This window comes from Argiope bruennichi, chromosome X2, assembly GCF_947563725.1.
Source record: "Argiope bruennichi chromosome X2, qqArgBrue1.1, whole genome shotgun sequence".
Lineage (NCBI taxonomy): Eukaryota > Metazoa > Arthropoda > Arachnida > Araneae > Araneidae > Argiope > Argiope bruennichi.
The window spans coordinates 57124818-57149843 of NC_079163.1; the positions used below are offsets into that span (position 1 = coordinate 57124818).

Sequence of the window (25026 nt, forward strand, 5' to 3'; positions counted from 1 at the left end):
CCGGCTTGAAAAAAAAAAAAAAAAAAAAAAAAAGGCAGATGGAGTGAAGTGGACCTTTTCTTTCTGTAAATGAGACTCCTAGGGCACCCCTCAAGCAGCAAGAGTGGTCGCTAAATGATTGATTAATGATCGGGTAAAACTCACTCATATTTTCGAGACGCCGCCATTGCGTCGGGGCGATATGAGATACTATATTTTTTCCTATCGCCTCTGAAGGTTGCTTTTTCATCGGGGCGAACTCCCACAGCGACTTTGTGCAAACGATCGTTTCAAATAAATGCCCCATAGTCGCCTCGATGTCTGGAAAGTCTCTTTTTCCTAGGTGACGCTATGCGAATATATTTTAAGAATTTTCCATGAATCACCTGGCTTTTATTGGATTTTGGAATTCATTCAGTAACATGTACTATCATTTCAAGAAACGTGGTAAGTGCAGATTATTTATTATATATTTGTAAATAGTATAAGTATTTATTTTAAATAAATAAAAAAGATTACTTTTGTTAAAACCGTACGAACTTGTTGATTAACTGAAACATGGAGTTGCACGTGATATTATTAGCGTTAGGTGTAAGCAACCATAAAGAGGAATAAATATATAAGTTAACGATCCACTATTAATTTCTGTATTTCATTAGGTGTTGAAACTTTACTTTGTTAATTGAATTATCTTCCTTTCTTTTCTTGTTTGCATTTTTTCGAGTAATTTTAATTTTAATTCTTATTTCGCTTTAATCTTATTCTAATTTAATTTCATCTTTATTTCGCTTGTTCTTAAATTATTGCAGTTATTTTTCCTTTTCATTTACTTTTTTTTTTTTTTTTTTCGTTAACAACTATTTCAAATGTTCAAATGAAAGAAGCTTTAAAAAGTATTAGATTGCCTTCTTATGTTTGATTTTACAATAACATTTATGTAATTATTTTTATTTAAAAAAAAGTTTAGCAGAATATATTTATTGTAAACTTCGAAAAAAAATTTCTTTAAAACTTGCGATAATGTAGGTATATTTGAATACTCTTATATGGATAGTTTATAATTATTTCACATTTCATAAAATAGTAACATAAATTTTATTCACAACAGTTTGTTATTTTTTATTTTTCTCTACTACTCTAAACGTTATTATAAAATTTATCTATACAGTCCAATATCAGATCGAAAACATTATCATGCAAATAAAGTTTCGTAAGGCTTTTCCTCGTTAACTACACATCTCCAATTGTCAACAAATATTCTATTTGTATTTTTAAAAAAAGTGAAAGCTCTTATCATTATTCTAAATAAGAAATATGTTTTCTAGGTTTATCAAATCTGGTCAAAGAGGGAAAGTGAACTTGAAGAAAAGTATATGTATAATTCTTTATATTACCTGCAAAGTATGAAATCCGAGATTCTATATGCCGAATGCCTGGGCATTGTATATAATACCTAAAACTAGCCGGCAATGTATGAAGCAATTCGTATTTCACACATTTCCTAAGCATTCTATAGAATGCTAAATGGCAACCCGGCAAAGTATGAAATACATCTCCGATTCGATGAAATGGATATTTTTTGCACCCTTTGTTTCAAAACTGAAAATGCTATTAAAGGTAAAATAAATTCTAAAATGAATCTGGAAGTAATTTCCCACTGCTTCATTGGAGAACTACAGTGCGAGGTTCTATTCCTGAAGTTGACAAGGGGCAAGGTGATGCGCACAATATACTGGCAGTTGTAATGAATGTGACAGAGCATGGTTTCTACCGACTTGGAATTTCGGAAGGAAATTTAAAGTAATTACAATATATACGAGATCACAATCCACTTCATGTCCTAAGAACTTGCTTAGAATAGAAGATTTCCTGACCACACAATTCCTCTCTGGTCAGTTGCAATTGTTTAGTCCAGTAGAAACGGCCAAGGATTTGTCAAATGTATGTGTGAAACAAAGTGCTAAAATATGAAATGTCTTTGCTTGAAAAATGTAATGAAATGTAATTCAAAATGTCATCCAAGCCTACCATGTTGCAACAAGTAGGTAAATTTTAATTTCTTATTTTTTTATATGAAAATTTTATTTCCTTAATACGAAAGGCATAAATTTTGTTTTGAACAACTTTCATTTTTCTTTACGTATTCTGAATAATTTTTTTAAAGGCACTCTCATTATTTTTTCAGAATAACAATTCAAATGATTTTAATTTTAATTCTTGTTCGCTTTTTATTTCGCGTATTCTTAAATTATTGCAGTTATTTTTCCTTTTTATTCACAAATTCTTTCTTCTTGCTAACATCAATTTCAAATGAAACAAGTTTTAAAAAGTATTAAATAACGTTCTTATATTTTGGTATTGCAATAACATTTGTGTAATTATTTTTGTTTTGACACGAGGCTAAAAAGAGATAAGCAGAATACATTTATTGTAAATTTCGAAAAAAAAAATTCTTTAACATTTCAGATTATGTAGGTATTTTTGAATATTCGTATATGAATAGTTTATATGAAGTTCCATAAGACTTTTGCTCATTAATTACACATCTCTGATGGGCAACAAATATTTTATTTGCACTTTTAAAAGAAGTGAAAACTCATTTATTATTCTAATTAAGAAATATGCTTTCTAGATTCATCAAATCTGATCAAAAAAGGATTGGATTTGATTCTTTAGATTTTTTGATGCGAGAGCCATTTTTGGTCAAGCATATGGTATGAATATCCACGAGACTAAAAAGAACCAAATATCAAATGTATAAAATGAAATAAGATAAAAGTATACAAATTCGAATAATATAAACCATTTTCAAAAAATTTTAAAATTTCAAAAGAAGAGTTTGAGTAATGATTTCCAAACATAAACAGTTGAAAAAATTCAGTAAATAAAAGGCAAAGAAGCAGCAAAAGAAAATGTTAAATGCAAATATAAAAGCCAATGGTTTTTAAAAATTTCAAAATGTTTGGGTGGTATTTCTCACCCATCAGATCCTGTAGAGGTAATGATAATAACTTAAAAACTGTAATCGATACGAGTTAAAACATAGGCATTCTATTAAAATAGGTTTGATAGTAAAATCAACGTTACATGTTTGGCACACTAGCACCCTTTAGCCAAAAGATGCATGTGCTGAAGCGAGTTTGCGCTATACGGAGGTGGGTCAACTTGACTTCAACCTCTCGTATAAGATAAACGGGCCATAATCCAATGTTAGGCTTCACGGCATGCAATTTGTTATGAATCTGCAGATCCCATTTCTTTTGTAAAGTTATAAAAATGTGGCCATTGAAGGACTTATCAAAGTATAGAAGTCCTCAGTTCAAGATAACCGATGCAGAATTTGCAACAGTGTCTGCCTTTTCATTGCCAGCAATACCCACATGACTCGGAATCCTGCAAAAAATTATTTGGAAGACTTCATTCTAATGGGGACTTAAAGTGTACAGAATAAAGATAGCATGCCGTAATGTATTCGACTGTGGTAGTAAGAAAGCGTTTTAAATGCATTCATGCTATCGGTATAAATTATAATTTTTCTCTAAGAAAAAGGCGAAATTTTCTCTAAAGCACAGAGTATAGCTAACAACTCAACAGTAAATAGTAAGAAACTGTTATGCAGACCGTAGCTAAGTGTATTGGTTGGAAGTATTACGCCCCAATCAGCACATCTCTGTGATTTCGAACCGTCCGTATAAATTGGAACGAAAGACGAATACCGACTGCGATGAGATAGTAAGAGCTGCTGAAAAATAATAGGAGCTGTTAATGACTTGTCAAATCCTATAAAGGGATTTTTAAAAAAAATTTGTAGAATATCCCAAGGTGGAAGTACGAAATTATCAAAAGTGGACCGACCTCTATGGAAAACACTCTACAATGAACAGATGCATCTTTTTTTTCCAATTCGAAGATTAGACGAACATTGACCATCCGCTCGAAGGTCCTGCAAAGGCAATTTGTTACAGCAATCGGTCTGTAATTAAGAGGACACAATGGGTCTTTGCTAGGTTTTGAGATTGGAATCATAATAGCTTCTCGCCATTGTGAAGAGTACTTCTGTTTAGTCCAGATTCTGTTTAAAAGCAGTAACAGATTGGAAAGAGAAGTATTCAAATGGCGAAGTATGTTATATGTGATTCCATCTGGCCCAGGGCTAGTATCATGGACATGAGACAATGCCGTTTCCAGTTCATACATCATGAATTCACAGTTATAAGGAAAAGCCCTTTTGACATTAAAACGCAGACGCAACCGTTCTGCGTGATTCTTAATTCCCTGAAAAGCAGGACTATAAGAATCTGTTGCAAAAACATGTGCGAATGTTTGGCCGAGACTGTTAGTTACATCTATGGGGGCGGAATGCAATATTTCCTGTTTCCAAAACAGGAATCAGAGCTTCGCGATAAATCCTATTAGCAGTCTTTACCTTTTTCCACAAAAGTTTACTCGACGTCCTGGATGTTATGGATTATACAAAATTAACCCACGATTCTCTTTGTCTACGACGCCGAGGTAGCGCTTTAACTCTTTTAAAAGCGATCAAGTTCTCTGTAACAGGGTGGCTTCGAAATTCTATATTCCAGAGTCTTTTTGATTCTTGTGACTATCGCTTTGTTCCACCACGGTCTACGAAATTTTTGTAGACGTAGGGAAGTTTTTGGAATACTGCTATTTGCAGCATTTATTATTATCTCAACAACGAGTTGAACTGCTTCCGAAATGTCTGCCAAAATGAACCATAGTTTCAGTGATATCTGCTAAATACGAAAAAGTTGTCCAGTCTGCCCTCTGGAATAGAAAACGTGGAGGACAAACAGTCGCACCGCTTCTATCAGCATGGCAGACGATAATAGGAAAATGGTCACTATTATTCAACTCAGTGCTTACTTCAAAGATCAAAAACGGCAGGAGTTCTGGACAGCATATGGCCAAATCAAGATTGTGGAAGGTACATTCATGGAAGTATGTTTTCTCATCATTATTGAGCAAATAGAGAGAGTTATAAAAAATAAACTGTCCAATCTGCTGCTTATGAGAGTTTGTATTATCTGAATCCCACAAAGTATTATGGCCGTTGAAATCACCAAGTAAGATAAAAGGCGAAGGAAGTTGGTCCACTAAATTGATCTCATTGATAAATGACATCACTTGGCGGAAGATAAATAGAAAAGACTGTGACCAGCGCTCATGTATGAACTTGTACAGTCACAACCTGAAGAGAAGTATGAAAATTAAGAGGTGTGCTCGGATACAAATTGGATGTGAAGATACAGACAGAAATGTGAGCTCCAGTGTCTGCATCTTTTCGAGCACAGTTATATCCGCTCAAATTTATTGGAATGTTGGGTGTCAAGAATGTTTTCTTGAACACCAAAACAGATGGGATGAAATTTGTTTAAAATTGACTTGATGCCATGAAGTTTGGAACGAATACCGCGACAATATCATGAGAGGAAGGTACCCATTAAGATACTGGTTTATATGAGCAATGAGAAGAGGCAATCGTTAGAGTTGCCAGATCTTCACAACTCATTTCAAGTTCAGATTCATCCTCAGACATGTAATTTTGTATTTGGGCTATTGAGCATGCCACAGAGGATGGACGTCAAGTCTTTGGGGATATTACCCTGCGTCGCTAGCCCGAAGGCTACTGAATTTTTTGATGTCGATTTTTCATTTTTATTAACAAATCGTTTGGCTTAAGACCGCGCTTCGCAAGCTTTAGTTTCAAAGATTTATTAGATTTGACTTTATGTTTATTTGTTTCTGGTTTGCAAGTTGCAGAAGCACTAGCTGTTGATTTTTCAGTGTCAGAGTCAGATGTTTTTTCAAGTGGTTTGATTTGAGGCTTATTTTTGATACAGTTTGGACATGAGCAATTAGCACAGAATTCTTTTGGACGGCAGAGACATGACTTAAGCCTGGCGTTGGTATTTCAGCTAAGACTGTTCGTCTAGTTTCAGGATAGATGCCTTTTTTCATTTTAAGCGTTATGATCTGCTTCTCGAAAGTCCACCTTTACAAACCCGTGAAAAGGATGAATGATTGTTTTGCATTTCACGCACTTTTCTAGTGCGGTTTACTGCTGGCTGTCATAGTCTTTGTCAGAGCAGCGGGTGCATGTGACAGTCCCGCGACAATTAGCTTCTGAGTAGCTGAAACAGTGACACCTGAAGCATCAAAGGGGATTTGGATTGCTTCACAGGTAATTTTATATACCCGGCATAGCTATGTTCTGGTAGCTCAGGGGAATGGAATGTTAGAATGAGATGCTTAGTATAAATGAGTTGTCCATCCCGCTGAATAATTATGCGGCATACATATATCACTCGAGGACCCTGTAATTCATGTAATATTTCCTCAAGCGGTATATTAAACAATTCGCCTCAAGTGATCACACCCTTTGAATAATTCAATGTTAAATGTCAATGGACAGAAACAGGTATTGTAGGTAGTACTTTTAGTTTTAAAATTTGGTGGGATTGCTTCTTAGAACTAACTTCTAACAGCTAGTCCTCTGAATGCATTTGAGGAGACAAGATCACTAGGATACTTCGGGGTCGTGAAGCCCGTCAAGCCTGAAGAAAGTACCCTGAGGGGCTGATCAAAAAGGGAAAGTGAACCTAAAGAAATGTATATGTATAATTTTTTATATGTAGCAGAAGATTCAATTAATATAATAATATTTATATAAATGTGTGGGGAATTTTAGAAATTTCAAACTCTTCAAATATTATAAATTAAATTTAAATAAATTTTGTTTATAAAGGACTTTATGACAATATAATTTATTCTTGAAAGTCATAGTTTCAATATACTGCTTGGGTATATAAGTCATAACAGAAAATTCGATAAAAAATTTGAAGTAAATTATTATTTTGTCGGCGTTTTTTTTTTTATTTTGTTTATTCCCATATTTACAAATTGAACGACATGGTGCTAGTTCCTCATTAGCAGATGTTGATAAATGAATTGGGTGAGATCAACCTAGTTAAAATGGTGTCCATATTTCTGCTAGGTAATGAGAGCCAGAGATCTATTGTACGCTTAACTGTATGAAACTTTTTACGAATTTGCGTCCCCCAATCAGTTTACCATTGAAAATGTAAAAAAGGTGACGTATAAATTTCTTATTGTCAAGAAGAAGAATCTGAGCTGCCAAGAAAATAGTAGCTAATCGACTGATTTGTCATTTCCCACAACATAAAATAATTTGAAGCATTTCTAAGAAGATAAGATTTCTAAGAAAAAAGTAAGTCCATTGCAAAACTCTTTGCAACTACAGACCGAACAATGAACTTTCTTTTTTACAACTCAGTAAAGCTCCACAAGAGAATGCACGAATTATGTCAAGACAATTTTCTAATTCCATTCAACAACGTATCATCATACTGAGAATGCATAAAGTCAAATGTGGCACTCGTTACGGAATTTGCCTTATCCAGCTCTTTTAACCTATTTAAATCAACTGTGTGAAAATATTTAACATATACTCAGCACTAGTGTTAGGATGATCATATCTTCTTTTATCACTGACATTTTGCCTAAACTTGTGATACGAATGCTTGAACGAAATTATGGAGATTCCCTACACTTCTTTCGAAAATTTTGATGCATTTGAATATCGATTTTGTCTTGATAAACTACACGACACATTTTGCTTCCTTGACAGGAGACGCTATTTCCAATAAATCAATCTTTACGCATCAAGCAGACCCAAGACCAAAAATCGATTTATTAATGTAATGAAGGTTCTTCTACTAATAACATTTTTGTGTGGATTGTGATTGGAGACAAGGAATGGCGATTTTAGTCCCAAGATTTTTTATAGACACATTTGATTAATAGTATATAACACAATATCACATAAAATACAACCTATCTGTGTGTGTGTGTGCTTTTACGCTTTCTTCTCTTTACCTGCTTGGTGATTAATTTTCTTCAAGACTTTCGGAAGAATCGCCACATCATAGCGGCGAAATACAATCTATTCTATTTTATTCTTAATTGTAAATACAGGGTGTCCCAAAAAATGTATACACACTTCAAATAATTGTAAATTTGGGGTTTATTATAATTCGAATAATTTTCAACATGTAAAAGATTCTACAAATATCATTCTATTGTCTTGTTATCGCATGTTCTCAAACTGATGTCCGTTCTGCTCCAGACACTGCTGACAACGCGAAGCGATGGAATAGCACACATGATGGAACAATTCCCTTGGGATATTCGTACATTCATGTTCAATGGTTGCCCTCAATTGAACAACTGTTGCAGGTTTATGGACGTCCTGAACAGTTCCATCAGCTTCAAACTTATCTCTAATTCAAGTGATGGTAACTCGTGTAGGCGGTTCTTTGTTAAACTCCCTCTTAAATTGTCTTTGCACTTCTACTGCATTTTCATACTTCCAATAGCATTTTAGAATAAATTGCCTTTTTTCAAATTCAAGTCTGTTCGGGGGGGGGGGACTCGGTTCAATGGGTTCAGTTTGTAAAGAACGAAGAAATACCTTAGTTATCAGCTGCTAAAATGTGTATACATTTTTTGGGGACACCCTATAGTTTTATTGTAGACCTATTAATTCTTTAAGAAATAAATGCTTGACACAAATCCCCTAGTAATATACGACTTCAAAAATACATTTAAGGATTCAATCTTTTTTGTCTGCCAGCGAACATAATACATATAAAAACCTTATATCAAATAAAAAGAAAAAAAAATTCTGAAATATGAGATTCGTGTAAAACAGCTTTAAGTAAATCGGGATTATAATCACATTTAGAATGTATTTTAAGTTTTATAAAATAGGGATTCTTTATTTTTATTACTTATGATAATCAGATGCGTTTTTTAATCTTTTCCAAACGTTTTCCCGCCTTAAGCATTATGATTTTTGATTATTAGATTTTTTTTTATTAAAATAATTTTTTTCATACAGTGATAAAAGGTTTTTTTATGTTTATTTATCCTTTTCTATATTTTAATCGTCAAATAATGATGGCTAAAGGCGACACTGCTTTCCTTTTATCGGCCATCAGTCGGCAGAATTTGGACATTTATAAACACTCGAGCCTTAATCGGGTATCGTATCCTTTCAAGCTGCAACGCCAGGTGCAAACTAGTTTGCTACACAAGTTATATTCATAATGTTTATATTCATATTTAAAAAAAAAATATTGAAAATTCACATTGAAGAAAATTATTCCTAAAAATCAAGAATATTAGAGGCTAAGTACATAATCTATAAAGTTAATATCATTCTTTAGTATTAAATGCACATTCATCTCACTACTTCAAGCCCACGCATACTATCCATTTTAGGGTGAAATGTTCAGTTAAAGTGCCTCTAATTACTTGACCGACACGTCAGCTCAGCAGGAAGTGTACACTTCTCAATTTCTTATAATGGACTTCATACCGAAAGCTGTTTCGGTATGAAGAGTCGGTAATATATCTAACACAAATCAAAAATGCGTATCGGGTCAAAAATTGCACCGTCTTTAAATGTCGAAAGATTTAATGTGATTCATATCTCAATTAAGTTCTTATATAAGTAATGGTTTTTTTTTGTGTGTGTGTGTGTGTGTGTGTGTACACTTATAAGGTGGGCTCGTTAGAATTTTAAAAAATGAACTCAATACGAGTGGATCAAAATGTTTATTTTTAATACATATCATCACAAACAAAATTATACGTGACAAATTAAAAAAATCACATGACAAATTACATTAATCGTGACCATTACAAACATCAAGTTACAAATTAAAACTGGCCTTCTACAAAATGAAAGACTAATAAAAAAAGACATAAAAAGAAATTAAAAATTATTAATAAATTACATCAGATAGAATTACACTCACCACGTTTTTTAAACTGCGCTGTTCTTTCAGATATTTTCCTCATATTAGGTCAATTTATAAAATATTTAGTGTTAAAACAAATTTAGTTCCCCGAAGAAAATAACAAACACTTGTAAATTTACCAAACCGTTAGACTGAACTTTGCAATACAAATCATTATAAATACCGAATGCAGATTCTCACTTAGCAAACATACTTTGTTATATAAATTCAAAAAATAATCATAACTTACTCCCATAATTACTTTTAACAAAATATAATAAAGAATGTGGTGAAGGAATAAAAAAATTTAACATGGTGATCAATGAGACAAGTGCGATTCCATATGAAAAAAGCTATAGAATTAAGGAAAAATTAATATTGAATTCTTAATGGTACTATTTTTAAGTTAGGAATTTTTTGAATTTTTATTTTACGTGAAAAATGATTAAGATATTGATTTACATTCTTTAATTTTAGAGCATTGAATGTCTAAGAGGAATTAAGAAATTTCTCAATTATCCACAGGTTATTATAAAAGGGATGTGCTTTTATACACTTTCATTTGACTTGTCTCGGAACATAAAAATGGTATAGTTGATTTCTCACTTCCTCAGGTGGTAAAAATTTGCAATTTTGTACATTTGCGTATTATATTAGGATATTACAGTATTCTGATATTTTCAAAATTTAACCAATTAATGAAATAATGGATGTGCCTGCACTACATTTTCCAAGACATAATTCTCAGAACATTAATTCTCACTTCCAACTTTACTAGATCACCATTGGAAAGCTATGCAATATATTAATCTAATAATAATCCAACAAAGGAGGAACAATTTCTGTGTGAATCCGCCAAGAAAATCTTAAAATTCAACAAAAAAATTAAAAATTAGCATGGGTACTTCAGCTTTACTTGTTTAAAATCGGGGTAGAAAATTGCTTCAATTATGAAAAAAATAAATAAAACTAGAATGAAGAATGTAGGAATTTTAACTTTGAATCTTAATTTTTAAAAAGAAATAATTTATTACTTATTTAAAAATTCCCCCAAATTATATTTTTATAAATTATTAATATACATATAATATTAAAAATTCCTCCTATTCTTATGTATTGAATAATCATTCTACCAGAAGGTGGTTTCCTTGATTTTGTATTGTGCCTTTTTTAAACAAATTTCCAAAATTACACATAATGACATTTCATTTGACAAATATGAACACAACACATAAAACATCAGATATTTTAGATACATTTTGAAATATGATGCTTCAAAAACCAACATCCTTTTCTCATGCACTGACCAAATTTGTAATGAAATAGCGTCATTTATCATGCTCATTATTTCAACACTAATTACAAATTTTTAAAATTTCTCAAAATTCAATAAATTACATTTGTTCAAAACAATTTTCAGTAAAACAATGACTGTTTGTTCTATTTTTTTTTCCAGGATTGAAAGAAATTTCATTGTTTGTAAATAACTGCAACAAAATCATTCAAAACATTAAAAAAAATTTCTACATTTACAAACATTTTTTTTTTAATTTTTAAATTTTATGGCTGAAGTTCAAAAGAATTATCTATATACTGCACACACACAAACATGTTTTTGATAAATAAAAACTTGCTGCCTTAGATGAAAAACTGGCTAGCCAGAAAAACTGCTATTTAATTTCAACTGAATGCCTTATACAAAATTAGATATTCAGGATTTCATCAATAAAGTAATTTTTACTTCAAATTATGATAAACATTAAAACCACATTATTTAAATAACCTTACACCTGTTTTGTTCATTACGTATATGAACTACCATAATAGAGCACATATTTGCATGAATAACACAATCCATATGTTGTGCAATATTTAACTACACAGTCTTATAAGTTGCTTATAACTTCATTTTCTCTTTCCTCATGAAAAACGCAAGATATATTCCAAAATTGTAATGGTCCAGCATTCAAATCAGCATGTTTGGTCTACAGTTTTAAAATCATTAATGATCAATGTATAAAATAAATATTTTAATAATTAAGTAGTCTTAGTATGTAGCAAACATTGTTAACTAGCATATTATAGAGAAAAAAACATTTCTGATTTGTATAAAATAATGCTTATTTTATTTATAAAATAGATTGTTTTGATTAGTGTTGTAATACAAAGAAAAAATAAATAGTTTCAATTACCAGAAATTCACATACCATTAATGCAAAATTCGATGGTGATAACTTAAAATGTGAGGGATATAATAGTGAATACAGTATATTCTCAAAAAGCCCTAGAAAAGGCTATATCCCTCTTTGCTGATAATTTTACACCACTATAAGAAAAAAGTAGGACAAGATTTTTTTTTTAGTTAAATGGAAACACTGAATTTTCCAGAACTATTTAATGAGCAACGCATTAAATGCCTATTTACAAACAGATAATTGTATCTGAAACTTGAAACAAAACAAAATACAAGTCAATTACAATTTTTAAAAAATCAAGTAAAATACTCTGTGAAAAAAAAAGTAGAAGGATACTTCTAAATAGTGCAATTAAAAGTCTTATAAGTAAGGAATTCTTCCACCATTAGCTTTGACTACTTCAAAAGATTTGGCAAAAATTTTCCTATGTCTACATTATTTTGAGATTTGGCAACACTTGCATCCAATTTTTTTTTAAGTCCCCAATGATTTTTTTTTTTTTTTTTTTTGATCGTGTTGCATCAATTTTTTAGTTGTGCCAGTCTTCTTGGTTTCTTGACTAGAATTTCTTATGAAGTTTGAAACAGTATTTGGGCTGATGTGTAGTTGGTGTACAAACTCTCTTGCACTTTTGCCATAATTTTTGTGGGTGACAATTAGGCCTATTTGAGACTCAACGATTTTATTCTAGGTATTCTAAAAAAGATGAAAATGATGGCTTTTAATAAAGTAGCACCGTTTTCTTAACTAAAACACTTAAAAAGCCTGAAACTGCTACTTTTAAGGTTTACATTATCTTCTAGCATGTATCCATCTACTTATTTCACACAATGAAAATCGTTAATTACTGTGTTTAATACTTTTTTAGCCATAGATAAAATTTACTCATTTGAAATAAAAGAAAGTATAGAAAAAATAAACTTAAAGAAAAAGAAATAAACAATTTAACGAAAAAATCTAAATTGATAGGATCAAAATACAAAACATAATATATAAAATATGACTGTCCTACTTTTTACACATAGTGTAGATAAACCAGACTCGCTTCTTTTCTCTTTATGCTTTTTCTTGACTTTATTAGAAAAATTTATTAACATTCATAAATGTTTTCATACAAATTTAATTAAAATCCAAGTTGCACACTAAGCTAATTTTACTGTATTACAAAGAATGTGTTAGTTCATATCCTTGTCCGAATTCTATATAATCAGCCATAATTTAAACTGTTTAGGTGCACCACCATTAAACTTATTTTAATTAATAACAATAGTGTGCAAATACATATAAAATCTGCCGAAATTTATTTTGAAATGAATATTACACATTCCACCAGAATGATTATACAAAACCATTATCAGCTTGTCATTTGACTTCCCAAGATATGCAAATATAAATTAAATGAAAAATTTAGCTCCATAACAGCAAAATCACGATGATCATTAAAATTAAATGAGAATAGAAAATTTGACATTTATTTGGTTTCAAAGGGTAAATATAAGAGAAGCCCAAAACAGCAAACATTTTAGGGCTCCTGGGGTTCTGTCTTGATCCCAGCGGCACTAGCGATCAGAGCATTATTCTCCTGGGTATGCTTGTTCTTCAACTTCTCGAGTTCATTCAGCCTGGTTTGGGAGTGCTTGAGGCGATGCCAAGCCATCTGCATCACCTTCTGGTTAGCATAGCTGGAGCCCTCATGAGGTTGTGCTGTTCAGATTAGTGGAAGAAAAAAACACCATTACAATGAATTTAATCTCATTTTCACTCTTTTAGTGCACACCATATTGGGAAAAGTCATACCAGGGGTGAATCATGCACAAGCATTGTGGACCTACAGCATCTGCATTTTTTTTCAAAACATAAATATAATCATCAATTTATTTAATTTTACTTGAGAGATCTAAATCTGTAAACACACTACTCTGTTCATAAATTTCATATTCACAGAAAATATAGCAAAACAGTAATATACATGCATCGTAATTCATTTCACTTCACAGTTTGTAAAAAGAGAAAAATTAGGATGCACAAAATTTGAATTTTAATGTTTATTTCTGTATTTGTACTATTGTAAAAGAAATTTGATCTTTTTGGTTTTGACATAAACATAAAAATGATAAAATAATAAATATAAAAAAAATAGGTGTCCCTTTTATAAGATTAACAACAAAGATATGTAATGTTTTACAACACTTCTTAAAATTAAACTAACAGTTTGTTATATAGATACATCATTTCTGGGAATTTCAATAGTGATATAGCAGCATAGCATGACCAAACATTTGGTATTTGATTTTTATATAAGCAGCAACAGACTCGACATGGCTGCTTAGTAAAGTGCAAATCTCCTCCTGAAATAGCTCACCATATTTAATAATTTTATTAGCTGTCTTATAAAGCTAAGAATTAAAGCATTCCAGAATGGTTATTGAGAATAGAACAATGCCATATTCTAAATGATTTTTTAGTTCTTTGTTTTTTAACAGAAAAGAATAGCACTATTCAGAAATGATCAGACTACTGAAAAAATGTCTTCTCGCATTTTACTTCTGAAGTTTAGAAAAGAACATTTAACAAAATTCTGCTTTTTAACTATAGGCAAAAATTCTTTCTTTTAAAAAATTACAGAAAAACATGATTGTATATTTTACAGATATATGAAAATGCTTTAACAAATCCTTGTTTTCATAAATAACAAACAAATTCATAGAGTTAAAAAAAAGCTAGCTCTGTAATTAGAAGTAAAATAATAATAAAAAATGCTAGTTAAAGTATTTTTTGAAGCCAGCACAAGACAATATATCACACTGCTTCAAAATTGGCTATTTCAATATCAATGAAAATATATTCGAAATATCATAGCATGGATATTAAAGAACAAATGTGACACAACAAGTTTTAACTCCCGTAAAAGTTCAGCTTTGAATGATTGTTCTGGATGGAACTAATAAGTTCGAAATCCATTTATTTTCGGACGTCAAATTTGACGTTTTCGGACTTGGCATATCACCTTCTATATTCTTTTTAAGATACAAAGTCCAATATCCCTTATGACTTTTTTGAACATGCATGCAATTTTGTAAATTTTCTTCTTTTGGCATGACAAATACATGCTGTTTTTCCATATTACTTAAGCTTATTATCTTTTCACAAAGAGCACGAAGCAAACGGAGTTTGAGGAACTTCTCTATAATATTCAGCAAAGTCAGAATTCATATCTTAACTTGTCCAATCTGTATTAAATACAGATTTTAAGCTGCTCATTGTTTTTTAATCCCTAATCTACTCTGAATAAGCTCACAATTTCCCAAATAGTAAAACCATTCAATAAACTCATGCGTGAGTGACTAAACACCATTGCGATGCTTCCACAATTTGAATACTGCTATTCCCGCCAAAGAAATTTATTCTATTCTCTCACACAGTTATAGCAATCTCGCTCATTCGCATTCGCTGCAATTTGAGAATCTTATTTAAAAAGAACATATGTCTCTGAAATTGAAATTAGATTGATTTATATAGAAAACAAGGCGAGGGGGGGGGGGGGCGAGTAGAAAAGGAGTGAGTTTTCGTGATTACACAGCTGTCCTGTTTTTGCTGCAGTGGTTACGATCTTTTATTCTTGTAATGTACAAAGACCGGCATTTTTTAAAAACTTAAAATCCCAACATTTTCGAGGTTTTTATAATAATTTTCAAATTTCCCAACATTTTCCTTGTTTTTAGACGATTTTTAAATTGCCGGCATTTTTCCCAGTTCTCCCAGTGCTATGGCAATCCTGTAATATCCAAAATTAATAAGAAAAGACCTAAAATAAGTCACACGAGAAGATACCACAACATTGTACAGATTACAGCAATCTCAAAGTTACAATGTACAAGCCATCACAGATACTCGGTGTGCAAAAGAGATATTCATGATCAGTCCAATTATATGTTGGTGTCTTTTACAAGAAAGCAGTAAACACATAGAGATAAGACTGGCATTACGAGGTTAAAACTGCTCTCATCTACCAATATAATTTGGTGGTTTTGAACTTTGTTATATAGGGAAGGGGGGGAATGCATCATGGTCGCTTTTTTTTCCTTCTGCTTTAAACCTTAAACTTTGTACAAATCTACAATTTAGGTGACAATATTTCATTTTTCTAGCACAATGTGTTTATGAATTACATGCTTATGAATAAACAATCAGAAGTCTTTGAAGGATTTCATACGGACCTAGAGTTATGCTGATTAAAAAAATATGATACATTTGAACTTACTAGCTTTTTGCAGTTTTTTTTTTAATGAACAGAAAGACTTCTTACAGACAGATTCCATTTAAAATTTGACAGTAACCTACATTGTGTGTGCGTATGTGCATGTCTGTGTGATATGACTAAATAACAAATTCCATCTGTCCAGTTCAATGTTATTGCCATCTCTATTAACAAACAGACTGATATAATTTTTATTTTCCATTTCAAAATATCTGGAAGATTTATCAAATTTTCAAGTTTGAATTTTATGATTATAATATTTTCTCTTTATAGTGAAAGTTAAAAAGTGAAAGAAAAAAGCTCTTTCTAATTTTATAGCCTATGGTTTTGGCATCCTATCTACCCTACCCTAGTTAAATGTCTTATTTGAGAGGACAAGAGAATCCTGGCATGGGGCCTCCTTTGAGGATCAGTTGGACAAATCAACTTAAGGCTGGCATTTTGGCTGATCACTCTATTGGCAACTGTATTAATTCTGTTCACCATAGTCCATTAATTTCAGTATTAATACATTATGCTTGGCTTTAACATATGTACGAATTTAACAAGCAGTATCAAAGATCTAACTTACCAGTCGACACTTGAGTCAGATAAGCAATATTTTGGGACAATCCAGTTTCGACAGTCTCCAGTGACTTCAAAAAATTTGAAGTAAAAGTCTCGGCCTGCTTCAGACTTGGTTTGTCCTTGCTCAACTCCAAAACGGTTTGACCTGTGATAATTAAAAAAACAAGTTATTTGAAATGAAGGTTATTGAAAAATTCTCTTAATGCCACTTTTTATTAAAAATAAATGGAATGAGTTATTTCAAAACACAACATTTATTCACGAAACATTGAATGAAGCATACATAAATTATTAAATATAAAGGCAAAGAGTAACAACAACACTATCCAAAAGTGTCTATAAAAGTAATACACGATTATTTAATACAAAGTTTTAAAACTTATTTGAGACAATTATATAATTACAGTCGATGTAACACTGTTAAAAACAAGAAACATTTATAGTTCTTCTATGTAGTCACCATGTTTTCATTTACGTAGAGTCAAATAATTTTAATGTGATACTAGCTCAGTGTATAGTGTGAGAGTATCTCAATTATAATAACCTCCATTTACTAAAAATGTAAAATTTTCAATGCATTTCATCATTTAATACATAAAAATACCACTTATTGATGGTCCATTGATTGAGATAGATACAATCTTTCTCAAATGTAATTTTTAAGCAGAATTATTCAAGTTTAATAAAGTATCTTCTGCTATGGAATGATCCATGAAAGTAGAAGCTATTTATAACTTCAACTCCCCCCTCTTCCCATTCTAAAATTGAATGTGGAAATCCATTTTCTGCATTTATAAAGATTTGTTGAATGCTTTGTTAAATATTAGACTATATCAACAGTGGCTCATCTCAGAAATTGGCAGAACTAAAAAATATCTATTAAATGCATTTTTTAAAAATGCAACATTATCCATATATCATAAATTTTTACATTTTAAAGCCAGACATGAAATTTGTTACTACCAAGTATCACTATATTGCATTTCTTAAATGTTTTTCAGAATTTCCATGCTTTTAAAAAAAAATTGTAGAAGATGATGCAATTTTTCACACCATCCATAGTTTATGCATGATCTCTACCATAAAGTAAACATAGGAAACAAAATAATGCATTGTTTACATTACAGCTATATAACTAACAATGTTCAGAATAAATCTGTGAACATCTGCAACTTTTTTACCATTAATAATAAATAACAATTAGTCTTTCCTTATGGAAATTGCATTATTTTTACCAATAATATTTTTAAAAAAAATGTCTTCCCTTATAAAAATTTAACCTGAATAAAATAAATTTCAGAAAATTCTTTGCATATCTTTTTCTGTCTCAGTGATCTCTAATAAAAGAAAATGAATACTCAATGAACCAAACATGTGCTGGCCACACACACACACACACACACACACACACACACACACACACACACACACACACACACACACACACACACACACACACACACACACACACACACACACACACACACACACACACACACACACACACACACACACACACACACACACACACACACACACACACACACACACACACACACACACACACACACACACACACACACACACACACACACACACACACACACACACACACACACACACACACACACACACACACACACACACACACACACACACACACACACACACACACACACACACACACACACACACACACACACACACACACACACACACACACACACACACACACACACACACACACACACACACACACACACACACACACACACACACACACACACACACACACACACACACACACACACACACACACACACACACACACACACACACACAGACAGAGAGATGTTAGCACAGTGAGCTTTCATGAGTTAAATGGAGACCCGTAGCAGGAAAAAGAGCATGGAAATTTATTCAGAGCTTATACACAGCGAAACCTTGCTAAATGAGCATAATTTGTTCCTAAATCACACTCGCAACGTAAAACATTAGTTGATACAATTTGTCTTTACTTCTTTCATATAAAATGGGACAATTTGTCTCATTCCAGAAAAAAAATTACTCAAATTTATAATAATCTAATTTATTATTTATAATGCATGCTTTTGTACAAGGAAGCCGCCTAAAGATATTTGTTTTTCAGTACACCTCAGAATTTGCTCGAAATGAGACACAGCAGTAATGAAAATTAAATTTATAGTGTGCATATCTACTTTCCTATGAGGATGATGATGTAACAGCTCTCTATGTTTTCAGCATCTGCCTGACTTCACTAGAAGGATACAGTTATATGCTGTTATCCTCCTCTTTCATGACAAAATTTCCACTTTAATTTCTTAAAGTGATATAGAATTTATAGTTCTTTTTTCAGGTCAACAATGACATTGCTCTGCATCTGCAGCCCCTAAAGATCTTGGGTAACAATATAATCTTGTTGACAGCAAGCATGCTGTGAAATCCTCAGTCTTGTTCAACAATATATCCAGCAAAAGCTTCTTCCATCAAGAAATAAGGGTTCTGTTTTCCAACAAATGCTAAGCACAGACTGATAGTCAAGATAAGGCAGGATTTTGTATGTGATGTCACAATGTTTCCTTTCCATTCATTCATGAGAAACACTGCAAATTAAGGTTTTTTTTTTTTTTTTTTTTTAACTATGTGAATCCTGCGTTATGGAAGGTACTCATTAAGTGAAGTTTAGCTATAGTTTCAAAAGGGAATTTTCTCTGAATTTAGCTGTTAGATATGTATATTAACCTTTCTATATTTTTCTATTTTTACTACATTCATTACTACTATTTTCTATTTATTCCACATTATTACTATAATATTATTTAATGTAGAAACATATTGCAATATAAAAGGCATTGTAAATTATGTTTAAAAAAATGAGCAGTTAGAAAAATGAGCAGGCTATAGCACAAGTTTGATGCCTTTATGGCCTAGATTGTTTACTTCTGCACATATCTATGATAAGATGGTACCAAATCATGTTTTCAGGTATGGGGACATACTATGATCTTATACCCCCCCCCCTAAAAAAAATACAGCAATAGAATTGAGTATGCATTTAGAACTTCTATATTGAGACTGAATCCATAATTTGACACCAATAAACAATTTTGATATGAAAAAAAATTTAATTTACCTAGCATATTGCAATTTTGAATTATAGTATTCACACACTCACAAATAGAACACAAATAGACAATATCCAAACTTCATAAATCAAGTTCAGTATGATTTTTAGATTTATCATATTCACATGCCCAAAGACAAAATCTGAAAGAAATAATTAACTACAATTTATTGTTCAAATCATATCAAAATTTTACTTATGTATCTTGCATTGCAAAAAGTAAAAATCTGACTCATAGGCATCTATAATATGAGGTAATTCATCAAAATCCAGATACCAAGTGTTTTCAGACAAATAAAATGACTTCTGTTTGCATAGAAAGCAGTAAAAGATAAATATAAGTCATCTTTGTAGTTATATTTTTAACTGCTTCTCACATTCTCATTGAACCTAATTACAGGCCATAAACCTTCCCCCTTTGATTCTAAATCCAAAGTCAGTCAAGTTTTCATTTTTGAACTCTATGGTATATTAAATGAACTTCCCTTGAACTAATTTACCTTTAAACAGCTGAAACACCAAGATTAAAATGATAATTGTTTATATGGACATTCAATACACCAATATGATTCATTTTCAATATTTATTATCTAGTTAACTTCTGTAAAACAATCATTTTTAATCACATTTTTCTTTATTTCTTTCCATTTTATCTTTTTACCCTTTCTGGTGCAGATAAATAAAATTTTTGAAATGTAATGTATAAACAAAATTAAAGTGATTAATAGGTTGTAAACACATGGATTTTGCAGCAAAATTTTTTTTAACTTGCTTCCTTTTTCAGGGGGGATGGGGTGTCCTCAAACAAGGACACCGGCCATCTTGAGCAGTCTCTGTGTAAGAAAACCTTTCAAAATAATTGCATAAATTCCTTATGACAACAGCAGAAAATATGAATATTTTAGGTTCATAAACACTTTTATTCCTGTTCTAAGTAATTTGAAACATTTAAAGTATTAAATGAACAAAATATATTTACTACAAAAATTCTACGTTAAAAATTATAAATATAAATAATTATAAAATAAGAATTAAATTATATTAACGAATAAAAATTTAATTTAACTAAGAATGAAAATTAGTCAATTAAAATGCTAAAAATAAATATTCGCTATTAAATTTTATTAATTTTTAATTAATAAAGCAAAAAAATATCAAATAAAAAGCAAAATTAAAAATAACTTATTATATGGCATTAAAGCATGAGGAAATGTCTTTTCGTCTACCACACAATAGAAAATTGCTCTGCACATTGTCCCTTTTTGTTCGAATTTTGATACTGCACAGCGAATATTTTCCCGGAGGACACTCGATGGATATATGTTGAACTTTATTTATTATTTTTTTTAATCTTTCGTTGTAGAATTTTTACGTGCTGAATGCAATAATTATTAAAAAAAGGTGAAACAAATAATTATGGCTATATAAAACTAAATAATTACAGAAAAAGAAAAAATAAAGCAGAAAATGATGGTGAAACACAAGTAATAGTCTAGGAAAAAAGGTAAACCTTAAATGTGAAATGTTTTTTAGCTTCAAACAAGGGTTTCTTTTTCCCGAATCCAAAGATAAATACACCCCCCCCCGAACACAAAAGCAGCATCACATCCTTTTCTGGAAATCAAATTGCATCTTTCACACAAAGAGAGGCGAATAAAGAAACAGATGCCCTATTGGTGATGTCCTCAAATGAGGATACCTGTCAATCAAAAAAATTGGTTCGTTTTTAAGTTAATTCAAAGATTAAACAAAATTATGATATAAAACCTCATTTATTTATAAGAAAATGGGTGATTGATTTTAATAACATTTCATTATTAAGAGGTCAAAAAAATTAACAAATTTGAGGCAAAAAGTCGCGGTATATTTAACGTAAAATTAATGCCACAAAAAGTGAAAATTGCTCATGCTATCATCTATTTCTCTAAAAAGAGGCAATGCTATTTTTCAGTATTTTTAGGATTTTAAAGCTAATAGTTTTTTTAAAGAAAATTTTAAAACTGGTTTCCTCTTTCATAACCACTGCCCCTGAAAAAGCTAATGCAAAATTTTATTTTTTGAGAAAATTTCTCTCGTATCCTTAGAAAACTTTTAAATTATTTTAAATCCTATCATAATACTGGGCAGAAAACAATAACAATTTAATAAGGTTTAATTCTTCCAGCGAATAATTATGTTGTTCTAATATCTTAAAGGCCTTAAAAATTAGCTTTTAAGGCAAATATAAACTGCATTTACATTAAATGAAATTTCTAAAATCTTAATATTTTAAAACCATGGAAATGTTTTAAAATGTACATTTACAGAAAAATAATCTGTTTTTGAATAAACATAGGAACAGAAAATGTTAACTGCTGAAAGCTATGTAAGCTTGCCTATGCATTCTTAAATATTTCACATAACATGGCATTTTTAGCACTTGAGTTTTTCAGAAAGTAAAAAGGATGAATCAAACAATTTGGCCAATCCATTCTCCAGTAGACAGAATTGGTTCAAAATACCGATCTACAATTTTGATGCAAAGACTATATATTAAATTTCATTAGTTTAGCTCACTATCTTTTAGAGCATCTATTATTCAGAGTTCACATATATAATACCAGCAAGACAGATTTTGTTTAAAATTTGATAGTGATCTATAAATTTAATATAAGGTCACACTTTTTATCAGCTTGCTATATATTAGGAATACAGAATTCATACACATTTAATCTTGTGAAAGAAAGATTTGTCAAAGCCTTTCATACAGATTTAGCATTATGATTAGAAGGTAAATTTCATTCCTTCATCTTTTTCAATTTCCAAATGGCCATCCTGATATAAAAATGGTTGTATTGACAGAAACGGTTATTTTTTTTGTTTGTTTTTACATACTCTAGGAGGTCTAAATCATGGAGATTCATAAAAATCTTAAGGTCAATTTTTTGACAACAAAATTTTATATTCTTGCTCTTTATATCTTGGAGTTACTGGGTTTGCATATGCTTAAATAGAAAAACTAACATCCTGCAGGAATATTTAAGCAATATGGTATACTATTTTTAAAAAACCTAATTCTGCAGACAAAAAAAAAAAAAACATCAAATTTCATTTTTCTAGTATTTTGCCCACTGTGCTCATAGATATGATTCCCAAAAAGAGTTGTTCAAATTCAGGAACATCTAAAACATAGAGATTCACTCAATTCAAGAAGTTTTAAAACACAGACATGACACAAATTCAGAATAATAAAGTTAAATTAAATAAAATAATGAATTGTACCAATTATAAACACCACAAAATAAAATAAGTATGAGTAATTGAATACTAAAATGAATAAACTTATCCTCAAAAGTGCTTGAGATATTAAAAATATTGTAGAATTATTACATAAAAGAAAATTAATCACAAGAAATAAAATTCAATTCCAAAAATGCTGAAATCCAGAGAAAAATGTTACGTCTGAAAATATGGAGATTCGCACAATTCTCAGATCCAACACTTTGCAGTAAAGATAATTTATTATCTACTCTTTGGCTATGGGAAAAGTAAATTGTAAATGTATCTTTCAAATTACTTAAGGTAAGAAAGGTATTTTAAAGGTAAGAAGACATAACATTTTAAAGTATTTTTAAAGGTAAGAAAACATAACTGGTTATATACTTTTAGGCTTAAAAATATCAAAAGTATGCATATAGTGAATAAAAACATGGAATTCACATGAATACTGTTTGAGGTATGAAAGGACAACTTATAAAACTAAGCATAAGTCACTATTATAGAAAACAGCAAATAATCACCATAATAGATCAAAATAATTATCATAAAAAATATTAACATGAATGATATTTGAGTGCAATTTATGACAATTAATTCAAAAATATATATGTAAGATTTATATCACTAAATGTAAATTTCGCATCAAAATGTAGCAGTTCTTTTGAAATAGAAATCTATATTTTACCAGCAGCATGCAAAGCATTGGCCAATTCTTTTTCCAAATGTTCCAGTTGCTGCAACGTATCAGTTGGTGGAGGGAGGTTAAAGGGCTGAAAAGTAATAGACCAATGACAAATATATTTTGAAATATATATGAATCATTTATTTCATTTTGCACAAACATAGGAACATTTAAAAAATATGCAACACCTTGTTTAAATTCAAAGACAAACTTCATTTGCATTTCTTATTTATTTTAACACATAAAACTTCAAAAATATACATTCCTCGTTTAAATTCAAGAAAAACTTTATTTGAATTTTTCTTTCTAGAAATTAAATTTAATAACGGTAGGATAAAAGTATTTCCTTTATATTTCGCAGACTTTTAATCCAAATGCATTTCTAACAAATATCAAAAGCATGACAATGAAAGAACTAGTACATTTCGGAACGATTCATTTCCACTGTTACTCCAAATATTAAATTTATAATAGAATCGTAAATTAATAAAAACAGCTCTTATATTCCACTTAAAAGCATTGATTAAATCTGTCAAAAACAATAAATTACTTTTTTTTAGTCTACTCCAATTCTAAACCAACATATGGCTCCTGTTAAAGCTTCAAATAACATAGTTCTCTAACTTACAAAATAAGGTATATAATAAATGAATCTCCATGAAATGTGAAAGATTAATTCGATTTAAATTAAAAACTCATAAAAGAATTAAATAAAACACTTACATCCATCTTCACGGTTTGTTATGCCTGGACAAAGACTCGTATGCCGTAACAAAGACTCGTAAAATGGTTTGTTATGCTCGACGCTTGATGGAGGCTCGTGAACTGATGGACGCTATTTTACCGGGTTTACACTCGGCCTGTAGCCTGCACATGCGCAGAAAGGAACTGATTTATGTTTGTCATAATTTCGTAAGGTAGATTCAGGCATTCCCTACTTGGCTATAAATTGCCATTTTGGCATCCCTGAATTTTTCTCTTTCACTGCGCACATCAACGATGGAACATGTGGAATTTAAATGATGGAAATTTACACAAAGAAACGTGGTTAAAAAAAAAGGTCAACATACCTAAAGTTGGAAAATTATAGAAAA

At 30.8% G+C, this 25026-nt stretch overlaps 1 protein-coding gene across 1 annotated transcript; it reads right to left on the reverse strand.

The window, feature by feature from the left end:
• Nucleotides 1–11420: 11420 nt before the first annotated feature.
• On the reverse strand, nt 11421–24812 carry LOC129960373 (mediator of RNA polymerase II transcription subunit 11-like). The gene is made up of 4 exons (XM_056073783.1): nt 24656–24812; nt 23936–24020; nt 16852–16992; nt 11421–13726 (listed from the first exon to the last, which is right to left on the reverse strand). Exons 1-4 carry the CDS (start codon nt 24659–24661, stop codon nt 13545–13547), a joined length of 414 nt encoding a protein of 137 aa, XP_055929758.1. The 5' UTR covers nt 24662–24812; the 3' UTR covers nt 11421–13544.
• Between the last annotated feature and the right edge of the window lie 214 nt (nt 24813–25026).